Source organism: Tribolium madens, unplaced genomic scaffold, assembly GCF_015345945.1.
Source record: "Tribolium madens isolate multiple individuals breed KSU strain unplaced genomic scaffold, Tmad_KSU_1.1 Scaffold_71;HRSCAF=194;Tcas5.2_LG6, whole genome shotgun sequence".
In the NCBI taxonomy this organism is placed as follows: Eukaryota; Metazoa; Arthropoda; class Insecta; order Coleoptera; family Tenebrionidae; genus Tribolium; species Tribolium madens.
In genome coordinates, this window is record NW_025401041.1 from 5,240,873 (window position 1) to 5,256,606 (window position 15,734).

Sequence of the window (15,734 nt, forward strand, 5' to 3'; positions counted from 1 at the left end):
GTTGAAAACGTGAGAAATTTGAATTTTGTTTTCTTTGAAAAAAAAAATAAATAAATAATGCTCTAAAATGTCATAATGCATAATAATGCCATTTTTATTCAAAAATTAGACCAAATTTAAAAATAAACAAAAATAACTAGAAATTGTCACATAGTCCCAAATTTAAATTATTTCCCTTTTTTAAGGAAAAGCAAAAGCAGCATAAAATGTTACGTAATGAAATTTCCGCTTTTGTCTTGGATGAAAACTAAACAATGCCATTTTTATTTAAAAAGTGCAAAAAATGTAAAAATTCAGACAGTTCCAAATCCAGTATTTTCGTTTTTGTGGTCAAAATTGTATTTAAAAATGTCAATAGCTTCGTCATATTAGAATACAAAAGCGGGAAATTTAAAACCTAATAAAAGCAAAAATATAAAAAAACTCAGTTAAACAATTTTTCTTTAAAATAAAATCTTACTCGTCCTTTTTTTTTTCTGAGTGGAAAATTTGAATTTAACAAATAAAGTCAAAAAACATATTTTTTTTTCTTGAAGTAATTTTCTTGAAAAAAAAAATGCTTTAAAATCATAATACCGCCATTTTTATTCAAAAATTAAACCAAATTAAAATTAAAGAGAGAAAACTTGAGATTGTTATGTTCGAAATTTAAAATATTATTATTTAATTATTTTTTTAAGCGGAAAATTCAAATTTAATGTTTTCGAACAAATAAAATGTAGTTTTAATTATAAAAAGAGCAGAAAACAGATACATATTTTACACTTCTTGTCAGCTGATAGGTGGAAAATTTGAATTCAATCAAAAGCAAAAATAGAAAAATATTAGTTAAACAATTTTTCTTTAAAATAAAATCTTACACGCCTTTTTTTTCAGTGGGAAATTTAAATTTAACACAATAAATTAAAAAAATCTTTATTTGAAGTGATTTTCTTGAAAAAAAAAAAAAGAATGCTTTAAAATGTCATAATACCGCCATTTTTATTCAAAAATTAAACCAAATTTAAAATTAAAGAGGGAAAACTTGAGATTATGCTCGAAATTTAAATAACTATTTTTTGAAGCGGAAAATTCAAATTTAATGTTTTCGAACTAATAAAATGTAGTTTTAATTATAAAAAAAAAGCAGAAAACAGATACATATTTTATTGACACTTCTTGTCAGCTGATAGGCGGGAAATTTGAATTCAATCAAAAGCAAAAATATGAAAATAATTTTTAAACAATTTTTCTTTAAAATAAAATCTTACACGCCTTTTTTCATAGTGAGAAATTTAAATTTAACACATAATAAAGTCGAAAAATCTTTTTTTTTTGAAGCGATTTTCTTTAAAAAAAAATAATGCTTTAAAATGTCATAATAATAAAAGTAAACCAAATTTAAAATAAAAGAGAGAAAACTTGAGATTGTTTTGTTCGAAATTTAAATTATTAATATTTAATTACATACTTATTTTGACCCTTCTTGTCAGGGAAATTTGAATTCGATCAAAATAAACTGAACAGTTTTAGTAACAAAAAGGCGGGAAATTTAAAAATCCCAGCCAACTTTTTTCTTATATACCAATTTACCCACCGTGGTTGGAACGGTTTCGCCGCTGGATTAAGCACAAACTCCTTGGCATTAGGATTCAATGTACTCTTCTTGAACGTATTCGTCACCTTCTCCACCGGATCCTGTTGTTGTTGTTGTTGTGGTGGCGATATACTTTGTTGTGGTGGTGTCGGTTGTTGCGGCGGCGGTTTAACCTGTTGTTGTGGAGGCGGCACCGCCGCCGCCATCTGTTCCATAGGCACTTGTCCTTGTAGATTAGGTGGTGGCGGCGGTTGTTCATTAGGCGGCACTGGTGGCGGCAACTTGAAATCCTGAGCAAACGAATGTAAATCCTTCATCGCATCATCTCTTTGATGTTGTTGTTGTTGTTGTTGTTGTGATGGTGGTGGCGGAGGCGGTGCTTGTTGTTGTTGATACGGTCCACGTGGTCTCGGTTTCGTCTCACCATTCATCTGTGTTTTATTCATTGGAGGTCGCATTTGTTGGTTATAACCGCCATGAGGGGGCGTATGCGAAGGTCGGCCGTGATTCGGCATTGGATGCATGGGTGGTGGGGGGATGTGCATCGCATGGACGTTGTTCGGGTAGGGCATAGGAGGCGGAGCGTTGCCTTTAGGGGAGGGGCCTTGTGATGACGGTGGAGGCGTACTACGTACTAATTTTCCCGAATTTTGATTCTTTCGTTTCGCTGGTGGGATGTACTTATCGTTGGGTTCTTGATTTGGACGAACCACAGCAGCAAAAGCGGCCTCTTCGTCGCCGTTTTCTAGCTCAAGACGGGCCTTGTATTGGGGCTGATTCTCGATTTCGTTGGCGATTTGGGCCGCTTTTGCTTCAGCTTCGCGATAATCGGCCGTATCAGCGCTCCGTAAAGGGACAGTATAGCCCTTCAATGATTGGTCAAATGTACTCGTGACGCCATATTCTTGCTCGTTTTTCCTAAACATGTCATTGGCGTCCCAACCGTTCGCATTTTCCAATTCTAGTGGTATATTATCGCCGCCATTGATCCCCGATGAGGGTTCCCATGGTTCTAATTCTTTCTCTTCTTTATTCGAATTGCCATTGAGACGTGCTGAAATTGCCGTATCGGTCTGAAACGTGTCCTTGGTGGGGTATTCCAAGTCAACGTCGCGTGCTTCCATCGTTGATATGTCGCCCGATTTAAAAATTAATTTGTCAACGAAACTATCCGCCAATAGGGTTTGAGTCGGGCTGTTCGGATTGTCGACTTTTGCCGCCACCTCGAGGACGACATCAAAGTTGCTCGAAAATGTCTTAAATACGCCTTTAAACACACATTTTTAGTCAATTATTAACACAAAAAAATTAAAAAAAAATACCTTCCCATACTACACCGGAAGCCGTTTTTATACGAACAACATTTCCGATTTGTAAAGTCGCAGAATGCATAAAATGTGCATTGTTGTAAACACCTTCCGGCATCACTGATCTAGTCCTCTGGGTCCTGAAACAAAACAAAAGAACTACAAATATCAATTAATTAAATAGATTATTACGTTGTGTTGGTACGAGTGTGTATTGTGTATGGAAAATCAAATTACAAGGAAAAAGAAAAGATTTATTATAATTGTTTACAACCGTGATTAAAGTGCGTTATCTCTATTTACTTCAATTGTAAATAGTCAAAAACCTGTTTGCAACTGACGGGGTCAGAGGGACAATTATCGTAAGAAACATCGCCTATTAAAAAAAACGACATGAAAAGCCTTTACAGGATCAGTGGTTGTCAAAATAAAATATGTAGTTTGAAGCACGAATTCAAGTTTAAAAAACGAGTGGCGTAACCACGAATTATTTTAAATGAGTGCTTTAAAGTCATTTAGAACGATTTTTTTTATACTATCTTTTGTAATTTGCCCACTTTATGTCGTTTAATTTTAAAAGTTAAAATTTGATCTAGTCGCCTTTCTTCTTTAATGTCTATAAAAAAAATCAAAATGGAGGCAAATTACAAAAAAATATGAAGAAAGTTTCGGAATAACCGAATGAAGAAAGTTGGCTGTGAAATTGTGACAGTTTATACAAAATTTAATTTTAAAACAATACTAAATTAGAATTTAATTATTACAGCCTTCTATATAAATTTGAATTGTTTTTCAGTGTTGCCAACCTCCTGCACATTTTTTTATAAATTCATTCATAGAAATCTGCTGTAATACTACTAAAGTAACAAAAAAACATAAGAAATTAAAAAAATATATATTAAATAAGATTAAATGGAAATTTCTGTTTACAGCCACCTTGTGTAAATTTGACATTTGACGGTTTTCAACCAATCTTTTCTGTAAAAATTCCGTAAGTTTGTGTAACTGTGGTTTTGTGATCGAGAAATTGAGAAATAATGAAACCCGACTTTCAATATAAAAAATTATTTGTTTTCTTAACTCGACTGAAATATCAATATAACAAAAAAATTCTTGATTTTTATAATACTGAATTACAATTTTAGTTATTTATTTATTTATCTTGCTTGACTTTCAGTCAAGCAAGATAAATAAACCTCTCCTGCAAAAAATGTGAATTTTTCTGATATAACAGTGGGTTTGTAATCCAGAAATTGACAAATTGACAAATAATCAAAACCAGATTTACACTACAAAAACTCATTTTTCGTCAACTATAATACCAACTTAAAAAATAAGATATTGTTACAAAGTTTGGATTTTTCAAAATAATATCGAATTAAAATTGAATTATCAGCCACCTACCTCGGATTTGGGTCAATATCGCCAACCTCTAAAAAATGTGACTGACAAACCATCAAAACCAGATTTACACTATAAAACAATGCATATCTCTACTGTAATACCATCACAACATTTGACAAAAACAATGTTTGTACAGATTAGTCAAAAATTGCTCCAAATTTAAAAAATACTGTCACGTGAATGTCAAATGTCAAACAGAAATATCAAAATTATCAAGTTGTGATTTTCATATTGTCGTATCAACAAAAATTTACTCCCTACAATTTAGGGATATTCGTGAATAGGTTGTCATAAATTTGGTTAAGTTGGTTTCTGGTGACAAACAAAAGATATCGTAACTAGTGTCAAAATTTAGGTTAAGTCACCTGTCAGCTTAAGTCAATTGATAGTTGACAGCAGTTTGACAGAAATCGTCAACCGTCAACAACAAGGGGTAACTAATCCTAGGTATTCAAAATTACCTCTGAAAATTCTAGTTACAAACAACATAAAAAACGTAATTTTCCTAAAAGTTCAATCTAGGTGGTAATTTGTTGTTGACAAATCTGTTGAAAAGATAAAACACTTTCAACGAAATAATAGCAAAACCACTTTCTTGAAAAAACAAAAATCGCAAATTAAAAACCAGCAAAAAACATTAAAATAAATTAAAAAACAAGAAAGAATGATTAACAAAAGTATACAACATATTGTGTACAGCTATGTGAAAGTTGGCTATGGAGTTATCACTTATCACAGTTACCGTTTTTTAATAAGGTTATGTTTATGATAAACATTCATTTTGGTAGAATTTGGCAAGGCTAGATTTTCACTGTAAAAAATTATTTCTTACGAAAATATTAACGGTTTTTGCGATTTTACAAAATCAAGGTTTTACTTTCACTCAAATAACGCCAAGACCTGTTTTCTAAGCCCCCTGTATACAACAGTCATAACCCCAAGGCCGTGAATGTCAAGTTGACAGCTGACAATTTCCCTCTTCAAGTACAGTAACCCTGTATAGTCCAAAACATAAAACACCAAATTGGTGATAAAATAAAAAATTAATGAGGTCAATACCTCTGTTGTGGTCTTTAATTCGGCAATTATGTGAAACTATTTGTAAGGGCATTGAACCCTGTCAAGTAAAAGCATTTTCGTGATTTTTCTGGTTGTGATTTGGTGGGGTGTTAATACCAACATAACAGAAAAAATGTAACAATAAAACCAATATGTCGGATGAAAAAAAATGTTAATTTTTCAATGGTTTTTGCACATTTTGCCCCCTGTACTAACCTCAGCGGCCCTCCCCTGTTTTTCCTCTTGTTCATCTCACCGTTACCGTGATGGCCGGTATGGTCCTTATTTCTCGTCGGTACCGGAATTTTGGAGTCGTTGAATGTACAACTGTTTGAAAAAAAAACTGCACGAGGTACTTTCGCGACCCTCAAATGACACAAAGCAGCTCCGAAGACACCTAGAAGCGCACAAAATGGCTCAGTGACGTAATCACGACGGTGCGAAACTGGAATTACCTCTTCACATTCGTGGCAGACGGTACCGTGGGCGGTGGCGTCCTCGACTCGCTTCGCTCGAGACCTGGTGCTTGGATTGGGTGCTTTAAAAAACCGATTCGTGAGATAATAAACAATTATAACACAGCATTTGCACAAAGTGTTGTCTGTCACAGTGACATGGACAAACTGCGCATGCGTTGATAACACTTCGGTCATTGCTTCGTTTTTCCGGTTTGGTTTATGGCGCCAAAAGCGGGATCAATAAATAAGGGCCTGCGCCCCAAGGGACAACTACCTGTTGGTGGTGGCCTAGTTTAAGGGAGGTTGCAACAAGAAGGGATTTGGGCGAAAAGGTGAGTTGGTGTTTGCTTTTACGACAATCAAGAAGGTGATGATGCATTGCCAACCTGGCAAATGCAAATAATTAGGGACTTTTAACAAAAATTAATTAATTTATTAACTAATTGACAAAATTAATTAATAAACAAAACGTCACATCTGTTTCCGTGTCTGCCTTTTTGTCATAAATAAATTATTCAAAATTCAGTTCATAAAATTAAAATTTGGAGGTAAATTTAAAAATAGTAAAGTCTGTTTTTTTGTTAAATGGAAATTACCAAGTCAAAATTTTGGTGAAAAAATTGGTAGCAGCTTGTCTCCATAGCCACAAATTTTGTTTGCTCTTTGTTTTTGTCCCTAGAAATTTTGTTAAAAAATTACGGTTATGTGTTCAAATTGAAATGTCAAAATTTTGACTTTTATGAATCTTGTGTGCCGGTTTGCCCTTTGAAAGCGTCTAAAGACAGAATTCAGTGCTAATAATTTTGATAAAAACACACGGCAAGTAAATATAATGTTGTGAACGAAAATGAGGTTCTTGCTACAAAAACTTTGAAGAAAAAGGACGTATATACAAAAAAAGTTATTTAGCAAAAGATACAAGTGGGTATTATGATAATTGGTAATAAATTTTGTGTAATTTATTGAAATGAGGTCAAAGTTGATGCATTTTATAAATTCTTCTTCAGCTTTAGTTTCAAAATTGTTACTTTTTCAACTCGTTCCTCAAAAACGATGCACAAGACACTAATTTAATTGCGTTCTTTCCGAAGTTCTTTCTCATTCATGTTTATTTTGTATTTTTGTCAATTTTTTACTAAAAATTGAGAATGTTTAGCAAACCTGCATTACAAATTGCGTCTACTCTCTTTTTATAACTTCCTGCTTGCGAACTATTCGTTTCCAAATTTCGAAAAACTGTTAGTGTACCGAATTTGTTTCTTTTTTGGTGTTTCGTCTCTAAATTTTCTTAGACGATTTTTTGTTAATGACATTGTTTTCAAATTAATTCAAAAAACCGGAACTGCCAACTTCCTTTATTAAAATTACCCTGAATGAATTTACTAGTGATGCCATCAACGTTAAGACTGTTTGGCATTTCCATTAAAAAAAAAACAGACTTTATATGAATTTGTTATATGGGAATGAAACGTGAATTAAAAATAAAAAAAATAACTGTTTAAAATTAAAATTTAATAATAATTGGTTTAGTAATCTAGGAATGAGTAAAACGAAATTTGCACTTCTTTTTGAGGTCAACTGTACGTATAACCAACATAACAAAAAAAATACAAAACTGTTACAAAACTGGATTTTCTAAAAAGTAATTCAAATTTCATTATTAATTGCTCAAAAATTGACATTTGAATTGTCTTTCAGTGTCGCCAACCAAAAATTCAAGAATTGATATCAAAACTAGGCTTACACTATACAAGACTATTTTTTATTTTTTAGTCAACTGTAATACCAACATAACCAAAAAATATACAAACAATGTTACAAGTTTTTGATTCTTTTGTATGAAATTGGGATACAGTAGAAGCCTTTTTTGGCGGTAAATTTGAATTTTTTGCTTGTTTAGATGACGAAGAACTCCTCGCACCCCCCTTACTCCTTCAAGCAATTCAACGACGAAATCAACAACTTGTACAAGTCCCTCAAAGACAGCAACTACACCGACGCGGAAATTCGCAAGATTTTCGCCCCTTTGGCCCCCGAAACCCCAAAAATGAGGCTTTCAACCGCCATTTTCATCACTTCGATGGTCACACTTGCTATTCTTTACTTCGCCAACAATTTTGAAACAATCTCGTGGCATTTATCGGCCCTTGGGCGCATTTTCCTAATCAAAATTCTGCCATTTTGGAACTGGACTAGTCTGAAAAACGAAAAATGCCTTATTTGGAAACCTTCAACTACAACGACTCCCGAAATTATTAATTTCAACTGCCATTTATGCGAAAACCTCGAACTTATCGACGTTTACGACGAAATTATGCAAGAAACTCTAAAAAATCGCTACTTGGATGTGGAAATTCCGGTGATAATCAAGAAAAGTTGGCTAAATATGGCCGACTTTTTTGACAGTCTTGTCAAAAACGCCGCCATTGCTGACTCGCAACCTTGCAATTTGGCCACAAACGTCTACAACGGGGTGACAAGTGTCAAAAATCTACTTTCGAGAACACAACTTTTTGACAGTTTTTTCCTCCATTTTCAAAATTGTGATTTTCCCGCCGTTAAACAATTTCGGGGGTTTACCCCACGTCCGGCTTTTCTACCCCCGGAACTGTCACCAGTGCAATATAATTGGTTGTTGTGGAGCAGGAATTACAACATGACTCAGTTTAAAGCCATCGGATTGGTCGATAAAGTGGCAGTGGTGGGGCAAATTACCGGCGCGAATTTCCTACGATTGGTTCCGAGGAATAACTGCGAGGGGGAGTGCCCCCAAATTGGGGTTAAACTGCAAGAGGGGGAGTCGATTGTCTTCACCGGGTTGTGGAATTTGGAGTATCGGCCGGATTTTGGCGAAAATGTCGCCGCCATTTTGGAAATGCATTAGGCTGGTGTGAATCAGGCTTCCAAGTTTTACAAACTATAAGACCTAGGGCGAAAATAAAAAAACTAACAGAATTTTGCACTTAAAAAATTCATAACTCGAAAAATATACGTTTTTTGGTGTTTTTGGTGTAGTGAAATAAAAAATAAATGTGTAATAAAGGGAAAGAACAAAAATGGCATGCACATCTTTTTATTTAGCTCAAGGTACACAATCTACACACCCTAATAGGGACTTTGACTCGCAATATCACAGTTAAATAACCTATAAAAACTAAAACCCCTAAATTCCCCCACTATCCCTCTTATGCATTTTCAAATGTCTGGTCAAGTGTGCCTTGTTCCTGGCATTATACGAACACACCATACATTTAAAAATGCCGCCATCTTCCTCTTTGACATGTCTCAACTTGTGTGTATTGAGTGCATCCACCCATTTTGTCTTAAAGGGACACTCCTGACATCTATACTTATAGGAGTCTTCCCCATCATTATGGACAGATATATGGCGTGTTAGTTTCTTCTTCTTGGTGTGTTCGTAGAGACAATATGGGCATTTGTAAGCCTTATTGGCATTTCGGTGCGACAGCATGTGGCTCCTTAGACACTTCTTGCGTGTCGTTTCAAACACACAAACTGTACATTTGTGGGTTTCCCCGAATTCCTCGCCGGGAATCACCGCCATGTGTTTACTCAAACTGGCTTTGCGGCGCGTCTCGAACGGACATTGCGGACACTTGTATGTATGTATCTCATCTTTGCTTTTATGGCTCAGGGAGTGTTTGAACAACGAGCGTTTTTCTTTGGTTTTGTATGGACATTCCGAACATTTATATTTGTAAAAATCATCGGAAGTTTTATGTACGAGCATATGCGAGGTGAGACTATAGCTCAATTTGGTCTGGTAGCTACATTCGGGACACTTATATATCAAAGCTTCAGAATTGTGGTTATGTATCAACAGTAGATGTCTCTGTAAGCCATCTTTGCGTTTCGTAGCAAAGTCACATTCGGGACACTTGTGCATTTCTAATTGGTTGCTCGACTTGTGGATCAGACTGTGTTTGCGTAAGTAGTGTTTTCGTTTGGTTTCATACGAGCATTCGCCGCAATGGTAGATGGGGGTCTCGTCACGTGACTTGTGAAGAAGGATGTGTTCGGTGAGACTTTTCCGGTATTTGCTCCGAAAAGTGCAACTATTGCAAACGTATTTCTTCTCGGAGTCGTTGTAGGGCAATTTGCGACGGGTATTGTGCCGGTAGACCGGTTTCTGATCCCTGGAATAGCGCACTTTTGGACCAGCTCATACACACTGGTGTATAATTGGTTGCATAACATTGACATTTTGATTACTTACGTTTCAGTCTCCAAATCCTCCACTTTCGGTTTAACATCCTCAAAATTACCACTGGAATCGCGCGGTTTTGCCTCAGAGCCAATTTTGGAACATTTGTACGAGTAGTAAAAGTCTTCGAGATATAATCTACGTTTTTGGCCCTTGATTTTGTTTAATAACTCAATTGCGCCGTTTGATTTTGTTGTCATTGTTCTTACACCAGTTTTTTAGTGAAATTGATCAAAATTTCGCTCAGAACAATGTAAATAAACACAACCTTAATTTAAAGAGTTTGACATTTTGGTGGTTTAAGAGTGAATTGTATCGAGTGCGAAGTCCACTAAGTGCGAATGGTGTTATAAATAAAAAACGAGGCAATAATATAATTGTTTTATTGCACAAATTTACAACAAATAACCATAATAATTCAAAACAATGCATTAGTAATTGTAAAATTTGTAAAACAAGGCAAATTTGTAATATGGTGTATTGTTGGTTGTCTACCAACTTGTTATGTAAGATTTGAAACATTTGTGTTTTATTATTTTAATTAAAATTTTTTGATGACACCTAAAGTATAAGTTACAACAAATGACGTCTTTGTTCACCTCCACATTAACATATATCTTATTTGTGCATTTATTTTTCAATTGTAAACAAATTAAAATTCATAAGGCCGATTGGTAAAACTTGTACATCATTAGTTGTTGATTAGAATTTCTTCGAAATGAGTTCGGTGACTCTACGAAAAGATATTTATTGCATTTTGTGGTTTTCATTTTTTTTAAGATGTCAATGTTTCCATCAGAAAATAATAATTATGCAGGAGAGAAAAAAAAAGGAATATATGTTTAATGAGAAACAATGAAGTCTAGAGGTCAAGACATGAAAAAACTAACCATACAATGACCTTTCTTAATCTTAATCAAAATTTCATGGTACAGTCACTATATGTGTCATCACTTGTAACACAGACTGTATTCAATGCTATTTCAAAAATGTTTCAACTTGCATTACATAATTTCGCCCGATTTACACTAGGAAACAGCCAAATGCCAATTATATGGGCTAATATGCTAGACAAGAATGTAGGTTGGCACGTCTGGTTGCATTATTTTCCGGTCAGTGATACCAAATCAACAAAATTAATAATTTTCACTTGCTTTACATTAAAATTCCCAAATCCAGTGTTGCAAAAATACCCGCAATATATTATATAACTGAATAAAAAACATAATTATAGTAGAGACGAAAATAAATCACGAGGAGTGTCATTTCGCAATGCTTAACTTGTAAACAATTTTTCCACGCCAACTGGGCGACTAAATTTTCTTTCGACTTTTTGCAAAAAATTATCTCTGTGTGATAATCCGCCATCTTTGTCAAGCGATGCGATTTTGTTCTCAAAAACAAAAGAATGGCCGTTGATAGACCAAGGTAACTTTATCAAAAATAATGACAATTGATTCGTTTTTTTTTTCTAGAATAATCACAGTTCCTTGCACTCCTGAGCACTACAAGGAGTCTCAAACCGACATCGAGGACAGTCTTAAAGTGTTTCTCTCAACTGACATCGAGTAAGTCAAAAATTCAATTTTTCACGTTTTACCAGTCTACTAGATTTAAGAGCAAGAAAGTGAAATGGCGAGAATTTGGCAAACAATTGAAAGTTGCCATTTTGGTGGGCATCTGGATTGTGTGCAGTTGTGCCCTAATGACCAACAATGTCAAAGTTCAACACATGCACCAATTGAGTATTTCTAGTGGCGAAACTAAGAGTAAGTTTTGAGTTTGGCGCCACGAGTAATGTTGGCACCCCTTTTCAGGCTTCTTGATCTTGGAAGAGCCCCAAAACACGCAATTTCGGGTCACTCTCGAAGGTGCTCTTCTTCCATCGTGTTACGAAAACTTGTCGGTTAATTTTTTGAACGTTTGGGTGCAGTTGGTAGTACTGAAACAGCCCTCTCGCAAATTGAAACCCAGCAATATTCTCCTCATCCAGAACGTTTCTGATGTTTGGGAAGTGGCTCTGGTTCCAGAAAAGTTGATAGATGTCGTTCCGGAAGTCACTCATGAGAAAACGTTTCATTTGAACTCGATCAAAGTTGGCGATTTTAATAATAGTTTACTGGAGGTTAGGTTTAGTACCAACATGAAGACGAATTTTCCCCTATCGCTTGCTTATAACCTCCAACCGATAAATACCGATTTGGGGATTATTTACGCGGGGTTGGTACTTATCGGTTTGTATATTGCTATCATTTTTGAGCTTGTGCACCGAACGTTGGCTGCCATGCTTGCTAGTACCATGTCGGTTGCTATTTTGGCAGCACTGAATGCCAGACCTACTATGACCGAAATCATTTCATGGATCGACATTGAAACACTCTTACTACTCTTCTCAATGATGACACTTGTGACAATTTTAAGCGAAACAGGGATTTTTGATTATATGTCAGTCCTGGCATATAGGGTAAACCCAATCAGGTGTACCAACTCATTTTTTTCGAGTAGATTACAGGTGGGAAAATCTGGCCTTTGATTAACAGTTTGTGTATAACAACTGCCATTTTTTCATGTTTTTTGGATAATGTCACAACGACTTTACTCACGACACCTGTCACTGTCAAGTATGACGTTTCCAATCAGTGACTTTTTTATTTCAAGTTGGTAATATTTTAGATTATGCGAAGTCATGAAACTAAACCCGGTTCCTGTGCTTATGTATATGTTGATTTTTGCAAACATAGGTGGCGCTATTACCCCAATTGGGGATCCCCCAAATGTCATCATTGCGTCGAACACAGATGTCATAAGATCGGTAAGTGTAAACACGTTTTTTGCAACTCAAATCAACAATTTAATAAAAATAATACAATACAGAGTGATTCAAAAAAATAATAAAAATATTGACACTTTTGTCATTCGGAATTTCCAGAGGAGTAAATAAAATTCCCAAATTTTAGTCAGTGTACAGTCTGATTCACAATCATTGTCAAAATGTCACAGCCTACTACAACTAACCAGAATTAGTATTACGTAAAGTGTTATTATCTTTAAATAAATGTCAAAATAAATCAAAATCAACTAAAAAAATGGTGTCATCTGGTCTACTTTTTTTCCGTCATTAAGTTTGTTTTCAACTGTACTAATTTAGTCGAGTTTGCGGTAATGACACTGAAAAAACTCGTTAATAGCAAAAACTGCAAAAAAAACTAACCTTTTAAATCTTAATGACACTTACCTATGACATAAATAGCGACAGTGTTTTTTTCGAGAAAAAACAAAATTGTGTTACGTCACTTTTACTATTAAAGGAAATTTAAAAATTAGGACAATTCGGCCATTTTTGTTTAACAAAGCGCGAAATTTGAATTCAAGAGAAGTCAAAATGTTCTGAAATTCGTAAAATGGCGATATTACGGTCCTGTATCTTCGCAAAAAATCCCACGATTTTATCTCGCAATTAAATCCCGTTTCTCGTTTATTTTCTGGAAATCCCCGAATGCCAAAATATGTTATTGACATTGATTACCCGTTGTTTTGAAGTTGCGGTCAATTCCCGGAATGCATCAATGCTGCCACCCTAATTCCAAAGTCCTAGGCCACTTTGCCCAAAAATAAAATATCATTTTTGCGCAATTTCGTTACAAAACCGTCGAAAAGAAGCCCAAACCATATGGTCCGCACTTGACCAATAGAGAAATTAATTATTATATAACAGAGCGTAGAAATAACCGGTTCGTTCGTGCGTTAGATGTGAGACACCGAGGGAAAAAAACATAGTTTTTTAATGCGCGTATTATTGAAATTATGTTAAAATGTAACAAGTAAACAAATATTTTTTAAACTTGCTTAGGGGGGAACGCAAATTGCGTCATACCACTTTTTTTCTTCGATTTTTATGTTTGTAGGGTATCAATTTTGGGACTTTTACCCTACATATGGGAGTGGGGGCTATTATAGCCTTCGTGGTGGTCTATGCACAGTTGAGGTACAGTCATCGGGACCTGAAGGTTTTCAAATATGCGGAACCCACCGAAGTACAAGGTAAGTTTGGGGAAATTAATATTCATAAGTTGGCTTAATGAAATGTCAAAAAATTACGAGTGGCCATTTTACATATTTAATGAGAAATTAATTTTTGCAAAACATATAGGGTGGCCGACTTTCATTCTATAAGCGAAGTAAATTGAATTTTTTATTTTTTTTTAATAACACTATGAAGATATTTTGACCAAAATATCTGTTAAATATGTTTTCAGATATCTACAAAGTGATGTTTGAAAAAACAATTGACTGTTGCTTGCAGTAAACAAAGCTTGAAACAAATGTAGTTTGTAGTTCTTTAAAAATACTTTCGTTTGATGTATAGTTTGTAAAAATCTGATGATAAATAAGCAAGATTTATTTGGTCATATGATTTATGGAACACCCGGTATAATGTGACATAATTGACAAAGTTTTTGTATTTCAAATTTTGAGTTTTTTGTATTAAAAATGCGTTAAAGGTCATACATTTCCACTGTATTCTTTCTGATTGTGTTGAGTTATAAAAAAAATCTATAATCAGACTAGAAACTACATATTTTTTTATCATTTTAGTGGTATTTTTTGCAGTATCTATAGTTCGAATGACCCTGTTTAAAAAAATCTACTTTTTCAAAAATTAGACAAAACAAGGAGATTTTTATTTTTTGCACAGTTGGCCTATAATTTGGACAACCCTGTATATAAAACAATCTATTCTCAATTTTTGAAATAAAAAAAATGATCTTACATGTTAGGATTATAAAAATTATTTTTTTTGATAATGAGACAAAATACATACTAAAAAAACATAACCTCCATACTCAGTTAGTGACTTTGGCAATTTTGTAAGGATTTTGATCATTTTTTTGAAATTTTATGGAACACCCGATATAATGTAACATAATTCGCACCCTCTGACAAACTTTTTGTATTACAAATTTTGAGTTTTTTGTATTAAAAATGTGTTAAAACACATAAAATTCTTTCTGGTTGTGTTGAATTACAAAAAAATCTAATCAGACTAAAAACTACATATTTTTTGATAATTTTGGTGGTATTTTTTGCAGTGTCTATAATTCGAATTACCCTGTTTTCAAAAAAAAATAATTTTTTCAAAAATTAGACAAAATATGGAGATGTATGATTTTTTTTGCACAATTGGCCTATAATTTGAACAACCCTGTATATAAAAATCTATTCTAAATTTATGAAATAAAAAAAATAATCTTACATTTTAGGACTATAAAAATAGTTTTTTTTTGATGAGACAAAATACTTAGTAAAAAAACATAACCTCCATACTTAGTTAGTGACTTTGACAATTTTGTAAGGATTTTGATCATTTTTTAGCATTTTTTTAAAATTTTATGGAACACCCGATATGATGTAACATAATTCGCACCCTCTGACAAACTTTTTGAATTTCAAATTTTGAGTTTTTTGTATTGAAAATGTATTAAAAGATATAAACTTCGTTCTGATTGTGTTGAATTACAAAAAAATCTAATCAGACTAGAAACTACATATTTTTTAATTATTTTGTTGGTATTTTTTGCAGTGTCTATAATTCGAATTACCCTGTTTTCAAAAAAAAATCTACTTTTTCAAAAGTTAGACAAAATATGGAGATCTTTGATTTTTTGCACAGTTGGCCTATAATTTGAACAACCCTGTATATAAAA

The 15,734-nt window shown here is 33.9% G+C and overlaps 4 protein-coding genes across 4 annotated transcripts in view; 2 read left to right on the forward strand and 2 right to left on the reverse strand.

The window, feature by feature from the left end:
* The window catches only part of LOC123008771 (ataxin-2 homolog), a 7,801-nt gene extending 1,837 nt beyond the window's left edge, over positions 1 to 5,964 (reverse strand). Inside the window, exons 1-4 of the mRNA XM_044404775.1 lie at positions 5,802 to 5,964; positions 5,563 to 5,743; positions 2,899 to 3,023; positions 1,577 to 2,843 (exon numbers count right to left, since the gene is read on the reverse strand). Of these exons, the coding sequence (XP_044260710.1) occupies positions 1,577 to 2,843; positions 2,899 to 3,023; positions 5,563 to 5,597 (1,427 nt within the window). The 5' untranslated portion in view covers positions 5,598 to 5,743; positions 5,802 to 5,964. The remainder of the gene's footprint in view (positions 1 to 1,576; positions 2,844 to 2,898; positions 3,024 to 5,562; positions 5,744 to 5,801) is intronic.
* On the forward strand, positions 5,579 to 8,857 carry LOC123008772. Its single transcript, XM_044404776.1, has 2 exons — positions 5,579 to 6,136; positions 7,705 to 8,857. The coding sequence occupies exon 2, from the start codon at positions 7,705 to 7,707 to the stop codon at positions 8,686 to 8,688; it is 984 nt and encodes a 327-aa protein (XP_044260711.1). The 5' UTR covers positions 5,579 to 6,136; the 3' UTR covers positions 8,689 to 8,857.
* A 4-nt stretch (positions 8,858 to 8,861) lies between these two features.
* Positions 8,862 to 10,247, reverse strand: LOC123009148 (putative zinc finger protein 66; the record flags this gene model as incomplete). Its single annotated transcript, XM_044405274.1, has 2 exons — positions 8,862 to 9,961; positions 10,042 to 10,247. Coding segments are annotated over 2 exons (1,200 nt in total), but the record flags the coding sequence as incomplete, so codon positions are not given.
* Positions 10,248 to 11,380: 1,133 nt separating this feature from the next.
* The window catches only part of LOC123008582 (P protein-like), a 6,555-nt gene continuing 2,201 nt past the window's right edge, over positions 11,381 to 15,734 (forward strand). The window contains exons 1-7 of the mRNA XM_044404454.1: positions 11,381 to 11,457; positions 11,505 to 11,597; positions 11,641 to 11,798; positions 11,847 to 12,493; positions 12,535 to 12,650; positions 12,703 to 12,841; positions 13,935 to 14,070. Of these exons, the coding sequence (XP_044260389.1) occupies positions 11,438 to 11,457; positions 11,505 to 11,597; positions 11,641 to 11,798; positions 11,847 to 12,493; positions 12,535 to 12,650; positions 12,703 to 12,841; positions 13,935 to 14,070 (1,309 nt within the window). The 5' untranslated portion in view covers positions 11,381 to 11,437. The remainder of the gene's footprint in view (positions 11,458 to 11,504; positions 11,598 to 11,640; positions 11,799 to 11,846; positions 12,494 to 12,534; positions 12,651 to 12,702; positions 12,842 to 13,934; positions 14,071 to 15,734) is intronic.

Coding starts and splice junctions, on each gene's coding strand:
- LOC123008772 (XM_044404776.1), top strand. CDS start 7,705: ATGACGAAGAACTCCTCGCACCCCCCTTACTCCTTCAAGCAATTCAAC.